Source organism: Polypterus senegalus, chromosome 3 (assembly GCF_016835505.1).
Source record: "Polypterus senegalus isolate Bchr_013 chromosome 3, ASM1683550v1, whole genome shotgun sequence".
Classification (NCBI taxonomy): Eukaryota; Metazoa; Chordata; class Cladistia; order Polypteriformes; family Polypteridae; genus Polypterus; species Polypterus senegalus.
Genome location: NC_053156.1, coordinates 223468482 through 223486647, shown reverse-complemented (window position 1 = coordinate 223486647; position 18166 = coordinate 223468482). Strand labels below are relative to the sequence as shown.

Sequence of the window (18166 nt, the reverse complement as noted above, 5' to 3'; positions counted from 1 at the left end):
TACTTTGGCTGTTCTATTGTCTGTCCAGGATTTTAAATCACCTGTAGCTCCCAAATCGTTTGACCTATTAACCTGAAATTTGGCACACATATACTACGTGACATCTACTATCCGCTTTCCGGGTGATGATTGACCTCCAAGGTTACTCCTCTTTTTATTTTTAGGTTATTGCAGAATCAACTCTCTGCAGCGGCCAGCAGTGAAATATTAAAAAAAACATACTAAGTAATTACAACACAAACACTGACTTAATCAATTTTAATGTGAAAAGATGCCGACAAAAGAAGAGAAGAAGAGGGCCACGAGGGTGGAGAAAAGAAGAGCTGCTGAGAGAGCAGCAAGCACATCAACCTCTGAGCAGACGAGTGCTAAACGTACAGAGAGAGAGTAAGAAAACTATGAATGCTCAAGTCAAGTGTGCAGTGCGCTGTTACTGGTTTTATAATAAAAGCACATACAGTTGACTGGAGCAGATCTAAGAGAGCAGAAATTTCACATACTGATTTGTGGCAAAGATGGCATCCAATGACAGAACCATTATAAAGTCTCTGAGCTTTTCAGTACAACCCATTCTACTGTTAATGTTTGTCAATGGAGACTGCATGGCTATGTGGTTGATTTTATGCACCTATTAACAATGGGTGTGCCTGAAACACCTGAATTCAATAATTTGGAGGGGCACCTAGTACCTGTATACTTTTGGCCACGCACTGTACTTTGTGTTGGTGATACCACCAACTGCGACCACAGGCAGTTCATATGACCACAACCCATTATTGAATTGTTATGCCTGATGAGATATAATTTTTCCCTGAGTACTGTTTTAGTAAGTATTACTTTTGCTTTAAAATTGTACCTCAGTGCTGCTGAGCAGAAATAAAGTAACCTTTAGTAACACCATGACCTTTTACACCTTCTCCAGCACACTTTGTCCTGCATAGCTTTTTTGATCAGCAGCATATGAGTAGCATAAACACTCTGTGTCCTTGTTAGGAAAGCAATGGATTGGTAGAACTACAAACAGAGAGTAATGACCATTATCAAGTATTACACACAAAAAAAAAAAACTTTAAAAAATGCATGTAGTAGTGGTTGCTACACTGTCACATCTACAAAACAATATGTACATACGGACAGGTTGAATCTAGTCCTGTTAAAGTAGAATGCAAAAGACCAGCTGCAATGTTGGTTGCTTCAGCATTACCACTGTGCTGAATTCAAGTGAAGGAGAAAGGGTCAGAGCTTAAAAGCCTTCCTCACCAGGGACACATCTAGAGGAATGAGGTTACAAATGCCCTTGAGGAGTGCAAAGCCACAAAACAAAAAAGGAGAACTGAAATTAGGGATGCCACACTGTACTGTAGATAATTGAAAGGGGGTGGGGATTCATAAAAAGGCAAAAAGACGGATAATCTAACTTAATATCAACCAATCAAATAAATAAATAAACACCTTTAATAAAACACTATTTAATATTCAGATAGGCATCACAGTAGAAGGATAACATTACTTGAAAAACAGCATTTTTTATTAATGAAAAATTCAGACATGTTAATTCAAACAAAATCATATAGCCCTAAAAATGTGCGTGCTGATAATTTCTAAATTAATAATTCACGACCAACTTGTATTTCTGACTGTTAAATAAACTGAGATTCCCCTGACAAGGAACAGCGAAAGGAAAACATTCTTACTACTATAGAATATATCGTATGTGCATAAGATACATCGTTTATTGCAAGGAGATGTGCAACAGGTAGATACTATAAATTACATTACTATGTATAACCTTTACCAATACTATATGTATTGGTTATAAGAATGTTAGGTCTTTTATGAAATAAATGTAATGACATTTCAGTTTATTGTTATTACGTGTCGATCTTTCCAACACTGGAATAATTCTTGTAAAGTGCCATCTGTGAATCCCGTCAATACATCCATTGCGGCTGTCTGGATCATTTCAATCGGTCTCATTCATTTCATGAGAGACCCCATATTTTCCGTTACTCGACTCTAAAAAGTATTTATTTTAACGAGGGAATTAGTCAAAAAATAACTGAAATAATGTATATTATGTGTTATTTTACACATTTATTTACTAATTATGTTAAAAGTACTGAGAGGTGCACTGATCAGATGTTCAGTTTGCTCAGCTCTCCGATCAGATAGTACGATCTTTTGAACCTGCGCCGTCCTTAGTTCAGGCTGCTCTGACAGCGCACGTGTGTTTCAGTGACGGCGGCTCCTCTTAATTCGTCAAACCACAGCGCCTTTGTTTCCGCTGGTACTCACCAGAGGGGGATGCATTTTGCAGACTAGCCCTCTTCCGAAAGGGCGACTTCATCTTCTGTTTGGCGGTGATCGGGCTTGTTGACATTCTGCTGCCTCTTTTCGCTTTGCGGTTTGGCGGAGATGACTCAAGACTGCAGAAGGCGCAGCAGGGAATGAAGCAAAACCAGGCAGCTCCGCCGCCCGTCGGTACTGTTGGCCAACCTCCGAGGGGACTCTTACTGCAGCGTGGGCTCGATGCGGGGCTGCAAGGAAAGTTCCTGCCGCAGCCCGCTCCGGGAGGGGAGCGGAAGCTCCTCCCCTCCCCGCCCGGAGATATAATAAAGCAACGTAGGGCCGCACCGCAGGAGAGCCCTAGGCTTCGTCCATCCAAGCTAGGCCGCAGCCCGTTCGGTTGCCTTGGCAACCGTGGGCCCACCTGGAAGAGAACATTAACGCCGCACACGCTCGTCAAGCGCAGAAGAACAGAAGTTAGCATAACGCGGAGCCGGGATAGCGGCACATGTACGAACACAGTTTGTTATTTTTAGATCCAGTAGAAATGTGACAGAGCTTGCGATTTGAAAGGAGCCGCAGCAAAAAAATACCAATAATCAACAAAGAAGTCAATTCTAAAACGGTGATTTTTTTTCTTGATGTGTCGCGCATGTGTTTGACACTGTCACTATCGCAGAAGAGCACTAGGCGACAGAAGTCTCGCATTCTGACTCCAACATTCCTGCTTATAAATAAACAACCGCTTCGAAAAGCAGCATGGACTGCTTCACGGGTGTAAGTCAGCCCAGTGCTAGGACTGCGAGCTGCTGCATTTAGCCTGCACGTGCACAATGGCAGAGAGCTAACACTTGTCAGTAAAGTTTGTCAATACTGACTTTTTATCAGAGGTGAATGTACGGTAGCTCGTCAGGGTATATGTGAAAAGGAAGACTATGCAAAGGAGATTGCTTTGCTGATTAAAAAGCAAAAATTTTAATATTGGTTGGTTAATTTGGCAATAAAGCAGCATAGACTATATAACTTACTTTCTGCACCTGAAAATAAGCAGCCAGAATGGCACTTAAAGGGTAATTCATGTCATTCTTGACAAACCTTGATGCCCAAATTTTGCAATATATATAGACTCCCTCCCACACTGGTATAAGAGATATCAGGGTTATTAAGTGGAAAAGAGACCCCCATTTAAGCCATGTCAGACGAACAACTGATTGTTGAATTTTTAGATGCAGTAATGTTTCTTATGTTTATGTGTATGCCTGAGGTCACAGCAAAGCAGGAAACAACCCTGGATAGAGTGCAAGGAATTTCAGGACATTTTATAAAATACCAGTTTAGAGTTGCTTTGGGACACTGGACTAAAACTAAGAGGCCTGAAGTAATACACAGTAAGGCAAAATCTATACAGAATACTAACCACTACATCAAGCATCTTATCAGGTTTTTTTATACATTTATAATATGACATTTATGTGCAGGTGTTCAACTAATGTAACACAAGACTATGTTCTACTGAAGCCATCTGAACATTGTTATAAAATAGATGATGTGTATATTTTGCATGGCTTTTGTATTTTACTTCTGATGTTTTATATAAGCAAGTCCGTAGCCATTTAGGTTTGTCCACTCAGAGTGGTGTTGGTGGTGGTTGGGACCATGCACTGACACAGTGTGTTGCCTCGCCCACCACATGACGAACCACCTCATGATCCCAATTAGGACCCAATTGCAGACATGCAACAGGTGACACCTCAGCACCACACTAGTGCTGTACACAAATAATCTGAATTGAATTCAGTTAAACCGCAGTTATTCTATTTTGGCCTTCGATTAAAGATTTGTGATAATTAAGAAGAATAATTATGTAGGAGTTCTGATGAGGCTAGAACATGGCAACATAACCTATAGATTTCCTTTTCATATAGCATATCTGAAATAATGCTGAAATATGAATGCCTCTCAGCTGGCACTGTCTACTACATTTTAGGGAAATCAGTCCCGCGTGCATATAATTTATACCGTGATGTAATTAAAAATGTAATTCTTCAAGTACTGTATACATTTGGCCACCCTAATGGCCCTAGAATCTATATCTCTTACATCTTCCAAACTAGTACCTCATAAACATTGCAAGAGCATGTAGGTAAGGGCATAACAAATAAGGGCAATAGTACAGTACGGATAGAGCTTTGACTTCTGCCACACACTATCATACTGTATATTTACTTGTTAACAGAAGAAGGGATTTAAAGTTTATTTCTAAAACCCATTAAGACCCTTATATCTTACTTCAGCAGTAAATCAAAGTAGTTTATTACCATGGTGCCTTTTATGTTGGTTACTGTGCCAAAGGATTTCACATAATTTTGTAATATAATACTTTCATACTTATCTCTCACTGTAATGCATTTTCAGAAATTGCACATTAATGATAAAGTGTATGCTGATTGCTGGATAAAAATCAGCAGAAAATAATATTTCATTTTGGAATCGCATATTACAAAAAAAAATTACTGTTAGGAATGTTTTGTGGTGAGGTTTGGAGTTAAACAGATTTTTTTGGAGAGATAAGAATAAATTGTTTTGCATTAATGTGTGTTTTACTAGCTTTTGAGTGTGCAGATTTTGATTTTGGATAGGATTCCATCTTCCAGGATAGAGCAATAAGGGAGTGGTTAGTTGAGCTGACTGTGTGGGGTTTGTACAGTTTTGCTGAGTTCACAAGAATTCCTTTGCTTGTTCTAAAAATGTGCATATTAGATAAAATGAAAAATTTTAATTGCTGTGCTGTTAAGTAATTATCTCTGCATATGTACAGCAAATGTACCCTGCAATAGTCTTGCATTAAGTGAACAGCTGGTTTCTGTCTTACACCTACTACTACTGGCAAAGGAAAAAGCAGGCAGAGAAAATAGATTTTAAAAGTGTAAACTTTTTGTGTGTATGGTCTTAGGTTCAATTCCCATCCTGAGCTCTGCCTGTGTGTAGTCTGCATATTCTCCCATATGTTTGTTTGTTTTTCAAAATGTATTTCAGATTTTCACATCCAGAGATATACATATTAGGTTCAATTGACTAAACCGACCCTATCTGAATGAGTGTGGGTTTGTGTTATTAGTGGGCCCTATGTGAATGTTGCTCTGCTGAGAATTGGGGTTTGTCTTGTGCCATATGGTGCCTGTATAAGTCTTTTTATTTAACAGTTTCTTGTTACAACTGTTCGGATGTATAATGACGTGAACTCTACATCTCGGCCAGTTTTCATTATTATATATTCTACTGCAGACAAACGCACCTTAGAATAACAATAAAGTCCAAAGTGGTAACTATAGGATCATACAGTAACCTCTCTTTCTTTAGTTTGATTTGAAATAGCGGAAGGGGTGGGCAGAGGGTTTAGAACGAGTGGACCAAGGGGACTTTTGTACAGAAATGAAATTGAACAGAGGCAGCAGTGTCAACAGGTTAATGGTGAACGCCCTCTGCCCGGTTCGCTGTGTTATTGGTTGTAATGACTGTCTATCATGCACAGCGGACTGAAAGATTGAGTGCGTAATGCGCAGAATCCTCCGGGTGCTTCGCCGCATATTAAACAGGCTGCATACTGCGGATGTATGGTAGTTGAAATGAGAAGAGCGAGACTCACTTTTTGCAGTGTTAATTTTCAACATGCCTGTCAGTTTTCAGTCTTCTGAAAACAGCTTTACTAGCCTAATTTAATTTCAAAAGTTAAAGTTAGATTATTAGTTAACAGTGCATAGATCCTTAATGAAACAGTATCCATTCATCAGTCTATAAATAATTTCGGAACCCGCATGACAACCAGGTAATTACGGATATTAATCAATATTTAATAAAAATGTAGAAATACAAGCAAAGAAATAACTGATTGTACGAACAAAAAAAAATGGTTAAGTATAATTCTTGAGCTTATTCTGCATTCTAAGTAGTTCTTTTAATCCAGATACCCACTTAATATCATTTAATGTTTTTGTGTAAGGGAGATGCAACATTCTACGCTGCTACTTCAAAGTTCCATAAAACCTGGATTTTAACTGTAGCTCAGTAACAGTGTTGAGTTTGCACATTCTCCTCGTGTGTGCGCGGTTTATTTTTTCGGCAACACCGGTTTTCCAGACATATCACCAACAATGTCTAAGTTAGTTTAATAGTTCTCTGGGTTAATTAGGGAGTGTGAGAGAGTATACCCAGCGATGAAGGGGTACCCTCATTGCTTTTGGGATAAACACCCGCGATATTGAATTGGGCTCGAGAATGGACAACTTCTCGATGTTAGTTATATTAAAGATTTGTTTAATAACATTTTGAGCAGCGTTTATATATTTATCACGGAGGGCGGCCGTATAGTATAGTTAGCGCTACGTCTCTGAAGCTCGAACTATGAGGGATCGACTTCCAGGCGGGTCATTATTGCTACATATTCTTTCGAGTTCGTTTCGGTCCTCAGGCGTTATGCTCATGTTAAATGTTTCCTACCGCGAATGTCCCCACCATGGACAGTCGTTCATTACGATAATGGTTACCGTTATATGTAGACTCGAGCACCATTAGCTTGTAATGATGGAAACAATATTAAAAAAAGAATTGCTGCTCTTTCCCAAACCATTTAGTACACACCCCTCATTTCTAATAGTAGGCACAAAACTGGTAGATCCATTAGAAGACATTCAGCCGTGGAACCAAATAAGCTGGTGGTAAAGAGAATGAGACTGGCATGCTGTGATCTTCTTCTCTGATTATAATGTTTTCTTGTATTCGTGGAAGAGTTACGCATGCCAGTTATAAATCTTTGTCAGTCCAATTGTATGTCCAGCATGTCAGTGACCTTGTCAAGTATATTGTTTGAACTAACCTATGCAGTTATTTTCAGAAAGTATAGTAATGTTGATAGTGCTGGCACAAATGCAGACTTTTCAACACAGATCAGGCAGGATTAGCAAGCAAAAGCAACATGAGCTGCCCCTCTAAAATTCTGAAAGCTTAACTATGGGTTATTTATAACTTGAAATCCTTCTTGTAAGTTGAACAACATTACATCTTTCCTACCATGTAGAACTTCTGGATCAGCTGCCTGTTGTGACCACATCAGCACAGAGTATGCCAAGTGAAAATGTCTGGCAGCCTCACTAACATTTCAGTCTTCAGTTGTTTATCATTTAGTAGTATTTGAAATGTTAAAGAGAAGGTAAAGTAGCAGTGGGTAGTGCTACTGCCTCACATCTACAGGCACTTGGGTTTGAATCCCAGCCTGAACACCACCTTTCTGCAGTCTGCATATTCTTTCTGTCTGTTTGAGGTTTTGAACAGGTTTTCCTACGGCAAAAACATTCATGTTAGGTTAATTTGTAAATGTAAACAGCAGGATGATTTCTATTCTTTTTGTGAAAATAATTATAATTATTTTGGGCCTCGCATCCCTTTTCAGTGTTTTCCTCCGGCTGGGCTTGGATCTCACTGACCAAAAGCGGGTAGTAGCTTAGCTTACTTATTACTCGGTAGGAGTGACTGCAGCCTTGGATGGACTGCCATGCTGTACAGGGATGGTTTACGTCTTGTGCCCAATGCTGCTCAGTCCTCCCACAACCATGAAGTGGATAAGCAAGTAAGAAAATGGACAGATGGCTAATATGTTACATCTCAATCTTTCAGCTGCACTGTGAGCTGCAACCAATTTAAATCAGAGTCTGGCTTTGGAGATGTCAGACCTCAGGTATCTGCTGGCTGCAGTCTTATCTTATAGGAGGCCGATCCTATCATATCACAAGAGGTTTTTGTTTTTTGTTGGAGCCTGACATTGTCAGATTTCAACAACTGCTGATTTATTCTCTTGGAGTAAAAGAGTCCACAATCCCACAGATCTACAGCTTTAGTATCATTAATTCTGATCCAATTGTTTTTCAAATATATGCAGTCTTGCTGCACCAAGGAGAAAATTGTCTGCAGAAATATTTTGGATGATTTATTCCTGAAATCTAAAACCTTACCATACAAGTGTCTGATCCTATCAGATCATGGGGGCTTCAGCTTCCTTTGGAGTTTGATGTTAACAGATTTAAGAAGTTGTTATGTCAAATTTAATTCTTGGGAAGCTAATCCTCTCCAATCTGAGCAGCACACTATTTTATTCATTTTGAACCTGGCGATGTTAAATTTCAAGCATTTACAGATTTACTTCCTTATATTTGTTTCTGCAGTCAGAACAGCTTTAACATGATGCAGTCAAATTTGAGACAATGTGTAGTCTTGAGCCCACTATAACATGTGCTTCCACATTACACAGTCCTACAGATTTACAGGTGCTGGTCATAAAATTAGAATATCATGACAAAGTTGATTTATTTCAGTAATTACATTCAAAAAGTGAAAATTGTATATTAGATTCATTCATTACACACAGACCGATGTATTTCAAATGTTTATTTCTTTTAATTTTGATGATTATAACTGACAACTAATGAAAGACCCAAATTCAGTATCTCGGAAAATTAGAATATTGTGAAAAGGTTCAATGTTGAAGACACCTGGTGCCACACTCTAATCAGCTAAGTAACTCAAAACACCTAAAAAAGCCTTTAAATGGTCTCTCGGTCTAGTTCTGTAAACTACACAATCATGGGGAAGACTGCTGACTTGACAGTTGTCCAAAAGACGACCATTGACACCTTGCACAAGGAGGGCAAGACACAAAAGGTCATTGCTAAAGAGGCTGGCTGTTCACAGAGCTCTGTGTCCAAGCACATTAATAGAGAGGCGAAGGGAAGGACAAGATGTGGTAGAAAAAGTGTACAAGCAATAGGGATAACTGCACCCTGGAGAGGATTGTGAAACAAAACCCATTCAAAACTGTGGGGGAGATTCACAAAGAGTGGACTGCAGCTGGAGTCAGTGCTTCAAGAACCACCACGCACAGACGTATGCAAGACATGGGTTTCAGCTGTCGCATTCCTTGTGTCAAGCCACTCTTGAACAAGAGACAGCGTCAGAAGCGTCTCGCCTGGGCTAAAGACAAAACTGCTGCTGAGTGGTCCAAAGTTATGTTCTCTGATGAAAGTAAATTTTGCATTTCCTTTGGAAATCAAGGTCCCAGAGTCTGGAGGAAGAGAGGAGAGGCACAGAATCCACGTTGCTTGAGGTCCAGTGTAAAGTTTCCACAGTCAGTGATGGTTTGGGGTGCCATGTCATCTGCTGGTGTTGGTCCATTGTGTTTTCTGAGGTCCAAGGTCAACGCAGCCATCTACCAGGAAGTTTTAGAGCACTTCATGCTTCCTGCTGCTGACGAACTTTATGGAGATGCAGATTTCATTTTCCAACAGGACCTGGCACCTGCACACAGTGCCAAAGCTACCAGTACCTGGTTTAAGGACCATGGTATCCCTGTTCTTGATTGGCCAGCAAACTCGCCTGACCCAACAATTCAGAAAATCTATGGGGTATTGTGAGAAGGAAGATGCAATATGCCAGACCCAACAATTCAGAAGAGCTGAAGGGCACTATCAGAGCAACATGGGCTCTCATAACACCTGAGCAGTGCCACAGACTGATCGACTCCATGCCACGCCGCATTGCTGCAGTAATCCAGGCCAAAGGAGCCCCAACTAAATATTGAGTGCTGTACATGCTCATACTTTTCATGTTCATACCTTTCAGTTGGCCAACATTTCTAAAAATCCTTTTTTGCATTGGTCTTAATTGATATTCTAATTTTCCAAGATACTGAATTTGGGACTTTCATTAGTTGTCAGTTATAATCATCAAAATTAAAAGAAATAAACATATGAAATACATCAGTCTGTGTGTAATGAATGAATCTAATATACAAGTTTCACTTTTTGAATGGAATTACTGAAATAAATCAACTTTGTCATGATATTCTAATTTTATGACCAGCACCTGTACTACTTTAGATTTGGATTGTGTGCTCGAATACAGACAGACCACATCCTTACCATAATACTATTTTATTCTATCAGAACTCAAATTATTTCAGTTCCCTTTAGGGTTTGATGTTGACAGATTTCAATAACTGTTAGAATTAATTTGTCAGAATCTGACCCTATCAAATATGAAAGATTTGCTGTGTTACACAGTTAGTATCCGATAATGTCTGATTTCATGCACCTCCTTGCCACACACTTCACATAAAATCTGGCAGGTCTAAAGGCCATGACCTTATTGTATTGGAGTCTGATCTTATTACATCTTAAGAGTTTGGCACTGTCCAGTTTCAAGCACTTGCATATTTTTCTGTGAGAGATCACACATATCCGCATCTTTAGTCTCGTGAGTATCTGATTTTGTCTGACCTAAAATATGAACTCTCAGATTTCCATTATTTTAAATATCACCTGCTGATGCACAATATTTTAAAAGTGATAGATTGCTAGGTTAAATGAGCTGCTGGACATCAGTGACCAAAACCTCCGCTTGTTGGTTATACAGTACTGCTGACCAGTGCTATTCACAGATGTAGTTCTTCAAAGTCTGAGAAAGGCAGATCTCAGCGACCTGTAGCTATCACAATTTGGTTTGATTTGAGTGAGTTACATGGTGGTTGATTGCATCAGATAATTACATACTAGCAGGCTGTAGTCTTGGCCTGGTAGTCTGATTTTATCTAATCTCAGCCTGATAACTGAAATAATATACTGTTAGACTTACTCTCTTCTTTTGTGACCTTGTGAAATGTGACAGGGCAGCAGCTGTGCAACTGTGATGCCCCATTCTGCCAATTCTGAGAAGCTGCATAATACTGCACAAATGCAGTGGCTAAACAGACATCCCTGAGTGACCATACACATACAGCAGGCAGATAACTATTGCAGAAATTCCTATAAATGTCACATTTTCATTCTTTTAACTAATTACTATATCAAGTGATACACTCAAACTTCCCATTTATCTAAAATACATATGCACAATAGAATTGGGCCTATTTCCAAATAGAATTACTAAGAGCACAGATATTTAAAAAAAAAATCAAAAAGATACTATAATGTGCTTAAGCAGGTATAGAAAATTGATAGATGGATTTTTTTATTTTTAAAAATGGAGAACTTTCAATAGGCAACTGCAAATGTAGACATATTTCCAGTGCTGAAATACTTAATTGTCAATTTCCCAAATAGTTTATGATATTTAACAAATCTTTAACCAACTGCACCAAACAGAAATGATTCAAAATGTGATATGGAATCCTCCTACAGGATAACAAATGAGTGGCATCAGTTTATACATACTCATACAGCATGTCTTCCTAAACCCATTTTGCTAGAAAACAGTGAAATGTTTACCTTAGAAAAGGAAAAGTCTTTCTGTGAATTGTTAGACCCGATAAAGAATTAGTGCTCTCCTGAGGCTTCGTCTGTTAGCACCTCATTCAGCCAATCTGGAAATTTATCCTGCTTTGCCCCACCAAGCTGTAGTAGAGAAGGGTTGCCTATTTTTCTTTCTGAGAATAAAGGCTGGCTTTATTTCTTTAGCTGACCTAGTTTATGTGCTTCAAAGGCCAGTCCATCCCCTATCGCTAAAAAAAAGCTAAAAATGCTAAACATCCCCTCTGATCTGAACGTCCCACTTTGGCACTGAAGGCTCTCACTGTACTGCTTTAAACTTAATAAGACAGGAATTTGGGTAGAATGTAGATGTTTCCTTTTTAGGAGACATTCTGTTCTAATCTTGATGGAACTAAGTAATTGTTTAAAACAATATAAGCTGCATGCTAATTGAAATGTTTATGAATATATTGAGATTACATTTTTATATGACTGCCATTATCTGGATACACCATCTCTGGATAAGGGAATAAAAGAGATCAGCATATGGCATCAGACTAATAATATAACAAAACATTCTTTAACTTGGATGAATCCACGGTAATTGGAAGCCAAAGTCTACCTTGGCATCTTTAGCCAGTCCATCATTGGGACTACTCACAATAGGCAAAATTAGAACATACTGAATGTCTTTGTGGTTGTGGAATGAAAACTGGTGTACTTGGACAAAACTCCACAAGGGCACAAGGAGAACATGCAAACTCCAGAAAGTGAAGAACCAGGCACAGGATTTGAACACGGAGTGCTGGATCCATGATGCAGCAGCTCATACCACAGTGTCAATCTCCATCAAAGTAGTATCTATCCCTCTATTATAAAAAAAAAAAAATCTTGGAAGGAGACAAGACATGATTTTCTCAGAGAGACACTTACACGTCCGGCAAGACGAGTCTTTGTGCCAAGAGATATAACCACGCCTGGGGCCGGAAATAAAAGGCAAAGAATAGATGACAAAGTAAAACGCCGTAAAGAATTTAAAAAATGTTGACATGGTACACATGCAGAGCAGGTTAGAGATAACAGAAGTACGAAAATTTGAAAGTCTCAAAAAAAGGATAGTAAACATCATATTAGTGCAAACAAATGGAAATTATTACTCTGTGAAATAACGGAACAGCGAAAAGAGATCAAATATATTGTTCAGATTTAAACTTAAGTCAGAGACTTGTAGATATGTCTAATTTGTGTTGCCAGCGAGAATTAAAAGATTCCAAAAAAAGGTCCGGTATGAAGTCCCGTGAAATGGAGACGTTTCATATGAGATTCTTTCAAATCATGCCATACTTACAACCTTTGGAAGCAAGTCCCGCAAGACGGTGACTATTGCCATTAGATTCTTTCAAGTCATGCCCTACTTAAAACTATTTTCAGACAAGACCACGGTCATCTAACCTCAGTTGTGTGAATGCTTTTGTCAGGCACAGTTCCTGTGCTCTCAGCTCTTTGTCGTGTGAATGCTTTTGGCAGACACACTTCCTGCACTCTCAGCTCTTCTAAATTATATCAGGACAATAATTTTATACGTTCTAGATGACACGTCAACAACTAAGCAAAGAAGAAAGAGCATGGACAAACATTTAAAAAAGTCATTTTATTTATTAGAGAGAAAAAAAAAGATATTCACTCACAGGCAGTTATATGTTGCATTGTCACGATGTAAGTCCAATCACGGAATCAAAATTCAATGCGATCTTGAAGAAATTGATCTTGTTTTTACTAAAGTTTTAAAGTAAAAGTGAAAATAATGCATATATAACAATTCCCATGAAAATAACAATCTCATTAAATTGTATAACTGGTAAACCAAACCCGGGGGTGAGCAAGCGAAGTGAGCAGGGGGCAGAGCCCCCTAGTTTGCTAATTAAATAAATACAACATACAGAGATGATCACTTCAAGCTATGCATGGTGATGTGGCGTCATACCCGATGTGTTCTTGGTATTTTCTGGGTGCTCTAGGTTTCTGACATATCCCAAAGATGTGCATGTTAGAATGTCAGTTGACCAACCGAAGGGGTGTGCATTAGTGTATCCCTTTGTCATGTCTTGTGCTAGTAGAAACATTGCATCCTGTGTTGCTGGAATTAGTTCTGACTGCGTGTAACTCTTTAATGCAAAGTAGAAACAGTTTGATGGATGAATAAAATCATGGCCACCACAGTATCTGCTAATAGACCAGTTGGTCAGCAACCAATTTAAAATTTGAAACTTCAATCAATGAACACATTACCATTATTCCTTATTCATTATTACAGCAAATAAAATTTGAACAAAGGTGAGACAAAAGTGAAGCTGGTCAACAGTAATGAAAGATATGATGTTTTCAAAAAATCAAACACATTCCTTTAATAAAATGTAATGCCAGCCACCCTTAGACTCTCCATTGATTTTGGTGGGTCTAGATTTGTGGTTCTAAACCATTTTCGCCTCTGGACACAGTTTTATCTGTTTTTGATCGGTGATAACATTAGGCAAAATATTCTACTGTAACATTTAATAACAGTGTAGATTGATGAAATATGGTAGTATGTTTGTCATTTGCTTTGTGCTCTTGGGAATCTCGATCTGAGTTTTAAGCACGTTTGTTTTTCTGAGGAAAGGGGAGCCTCATAAGTGCAATTATGAACATATGTAAAACTGAAGAGTGGGCAGTTGTTCACCTTCAGAGTTTAGGCGTTAGTTTTTCAAGTGTGTAGATATAATGGCGATTAAGGCTGCTGAAAATGTTATTATTTTTTTTATAATTTAGGCTGGTGACCATTTGGCTGCAACTTGTGAGCCACCCACAGGTTGAAAAACACTGGGCTAGATGGTGCAGGAATGATTGCTTGGACTGGCCAACCTTCCTCGGGTCCTGTTTAGCTGTCACCAGTTCTACTACAAATCACATCTTACTAGAATATTTTACAGGAAAGCAAAATGCCATCTGGACATCTCAACAAACATCACAATGGCACAAGACATGGTTATCAAAAAAATGCCCATGCAGCAGAATCCAAAAAGAAAACTCATAGCTTCAAAGTTAGAAAATCAGTAAAGGAGGGGGGACACAGTTCAAAATAATTTAATCTCGGTTGAATTTATGTTGAACATCTAATTAACTTTTGTGATAGGGTTCAGTAAAAACAAAATAAATGTCAAAATATGTTAAGGCATAAATCTTAAGGGATGGCATTGCAGTTGCTAGCACTGCAGCCTCATGATTCCAGAATCCTTGCTTTGAATCCAATGTCTGTTTCTTGTTAGCATGAATTTATACATTCTCCCTATTTTTGTGCACGTTTTCCTCCCATATCCACAAGCACATGTATTTTAGGTTAACTGTCAATTCCTGTATTATTTGGGTATGGGTTTGTGGCCATACAATTGACTGAACTCTGCTCAGGGCTGTTTCTTACCTTGCACCCAGTACTAGTGACATAGGGTTCTGCCCAAACCACACAACCCTAAATTGCATTGATTTTTGAGAAAGAATGTTATTTTATTAGTCTTAATTTGTAGACTCTCTGTATATGCAGAACAGTGAGGTCTGATAATTTAGGCAGTAGAAGACTGAAGACTTGTGGCTCTTTTATTTGTATTTGAAAGGGATGTGTAAAGAGATCATGCTATAAACTCACTTCAAAGTGGGAAAGCAGCTGGCACTGATGGTTACCCAATTGAATTAAAAAAAAAAAATTCAAATAAGTTAACTCCATTATTATTAGCAATGTTTATAGAAGCTAAAGACAACAAAAAATTTACCTCAAACCTTTCGCCAAGCATTAATTACCATCTTTCCTAAGAAAAATAAGAACTTATTGCAATGTGCATCATACAGACCAATTTCTCTTCTGAATAACAATGTTAAGATAATCTCCAAAGTTCTAACCAGAAGGACTGAGAAAGTGCTTCCTTCTGAAATATCACAAGACCAAACTGGATTTATTAAAGGCAGACACTTAACTTCTAACCTTTAACGTTTGTTTAATATAATATATTCACAGATTAATTCTAAAACCCCAGAGATCTTATTATCTTTAGATGCAGAAAAACCATCTGATATGATTGAATGGGACTACCAATGCACCACATTGCACAAATTTGGGTTTGTCCCAAACATATGTGCATGGATCAAACTACTTTAATCTAGTCCAGAAGACTCAGTTTGTGTTAAACAACATTATTTCAGACTACTTCAAACTAGAACATGGTATTCGATAAGGATGCCCCTTATCACCTTTGTTCTTTGCAATCGCCATTGAACCACTGGCTGTAAACTTTCGAAATTCATCGGAGATAAAGGAGATTCTCAGAGGACTTGAACAGAATATATCACTATATGCAGATGATATGGTACTGTATATATCTGACCCACAAAATTCTGTGCCAACAGTCCTAAAAGCATTAGCAGATTATCTAAAGATATCTGGACTCAAAATTGATTTGAATAAAAGTATGCTCTTTCTAGTAAATTCTCTAGCTCACAACGTCAGACTGGATACTTTCTCATTCATTTTAGCAGATCAGTTTAAATATCTAGGGGTAAATATCACAAGCAAATATAAAGCTCTTTTTAAACAAAATTTTGCTGTCTACATCGAAAAAATTAAACAAGATATGAATAGTCTACCCTCCATCTTACATTTTTAAGATGGCCATCCCTCAAAAGCTTCTCTTCCTAATTCAAAGCATTCCCATATACTGTATGTTAACAAATAATTTTAAAAATACTAGATTCAATCATAACTCCATTTATTTGGAAATTAAAACATTCATGCATCCAAACATTACAATGACCCAAAGCAGAAGGGTGTATGGCACTACCTAAATTTCAGTACTATTAATAGGTGGCAAATATACAAGCTATAAAGACCTGGACATCGACACAAATCGATGAATTTATACAAGCCTGGTCTGAAATAGAAATAAAATCTTGCAGTACTTCTTTATTTTCCCTACTCTGTGCCCCAATTAATACCAATTACAGTCAATACAGTAATAATTCAATTGCTCTTCATTCTCTCAGAATATGGAACCAATGTAGGAAGCACTTTTAGACAGAGAAGCTTTTATCTGTTTCATGTCTACATGACAACCACCTTTTTCTACGCTCTCAAACTTATACACTATTTAATGTCTGGAAATTGTCAGGGATTAAAACACTTAGAGACTTGTACATAGATAATGTCTTTGCATCCAACAAACAATTATGCTTCAGATTCAGCTTCTCATCAACACATTTCTTCCACTACTTTCAAGCTAGAAACTTTGCTAAGCAGAACCTGCCCAATTTTCCTCACCTCCCAACTTGTTCTATACCAGAAGAAATACTGATCAGTCTTGAACAATCAGATAGCATCTCTACAATCTGTAAAAATATTTTAAAGTCCCTTCCTCTCAAACATCCCAAAGTACATTGGGGAAAGGAGTGGAAGGCATCCATGTACAGAATACACTCTAGCTCCATATGTGCAAAGCACTCAGTCATACAACTTATAATCTTTTATTGAACACATTTATCTCATTTAAAATTGTTCAAATTGTTTCCAGGACAAGATTCAACCTATGAATGTAGCAATCTAGCTCCAGCCTCACTGGGCTACATTTTCTGGGCATACACCAAATCAACAACATTTTGGACAGAAAATCTTTGCATACCTATCAGACAGCCTTGGTGCCACAATTCCTCCTAATCCATTAACAGCTGTGTTTGGTGTACTCCCAAATGGGCTTAAAATGGAGAAGGTCAAACAAACTTTAATTGCCTTTACTACATTACTAGCACATAGACTTATCTTACTCAGCTGGAAGAATCCCACTCACTTAGAGGATCTGTTCAAAACATTTTTTAAAACATGACAGGATCTAATCAATAACATTTTAGAATAAATTTCTACTTTGGGGAAAAAGGTATTCTCCCTTTCTTGTTTCCTTTTATAGAGTAGCTCTGGATGCTGGATGCTGGATGCTGGATCTCTTTCTCTTGGGTGGGGGTTGAATTTTGTTTTGTTTGTTTGCTTTGTTAAGTTTGACTTAGTTGTAAGGAATGTTATCTGCTTCTAATTAAAATTAATATCAATAAATAAATTAAATAAAGAATTAAAAAATGAAAAGCACTGTTAGGATTGCTGATCAAAGAAGGGTTTTGCCAAGAAATAAACACCCTATTCTACAGAAGTAGGTACTATTTCCAGATATCAAAAAATTCAATGTAATAAGATACATTTGCAGTAAAATATCTCTGTGCTGTCCACCTTTCCATTACTGAACTTGCTTTATCCTTTTCAGGAATTGTAAGGAGATCTAGCAGCCAACCTGGGGCACCAGAATATCACAGGATACACTCACCTATTAGGGTCCAAAAAAAGAGTTGCTAGTTAACCTAACAATTAAGACAATAACAGACAAGATTCAGCACATAAAACCATGCTAACATTTGGACATACAGCAAATGTCCTATTGTTGGGAATTTCAGTACCGTAGGTTAGTGTGTCTTGGAAATTTTCTAATATTTTATTTCTTTAAAAATAATTTAACTTACTTTTT

The 18166-nt window shown here is 37.9% G+C and overlaps 1 protein-coding gene across 3 annotated transcripts in view; it reads right to left on the bottom strand.

Annotated features, from left to right (window-relative positions):
- The window catches only part of ampd2b (adenosine monophosphate deaminase 2b), a 134138-nt gene extending 122396 nt beyond the window's left edge, over positions 1–11742 (bottom strand). For 2 of the 3 annotated variants that reach the window (XM_039748572.1, XM_039748573.1), the window contains exon 1: positions 2296–3237. In XM_039748572.1, coding sequence (XP_039604506.1) covers positions 2296–2770 — 475 coding nt within the window. In that variant the 5' untranslated portion in view covers positions 2771–3237. Of the gene's footprint in view, positions 1–2295; positions 3238–11597 lie in introns of those variants that run through there. The other variant, XM_039748576.1, reaches the window with a different exon arrangement.
- Positions 11743–18166: the final 6424 nt, after the last annotated feature.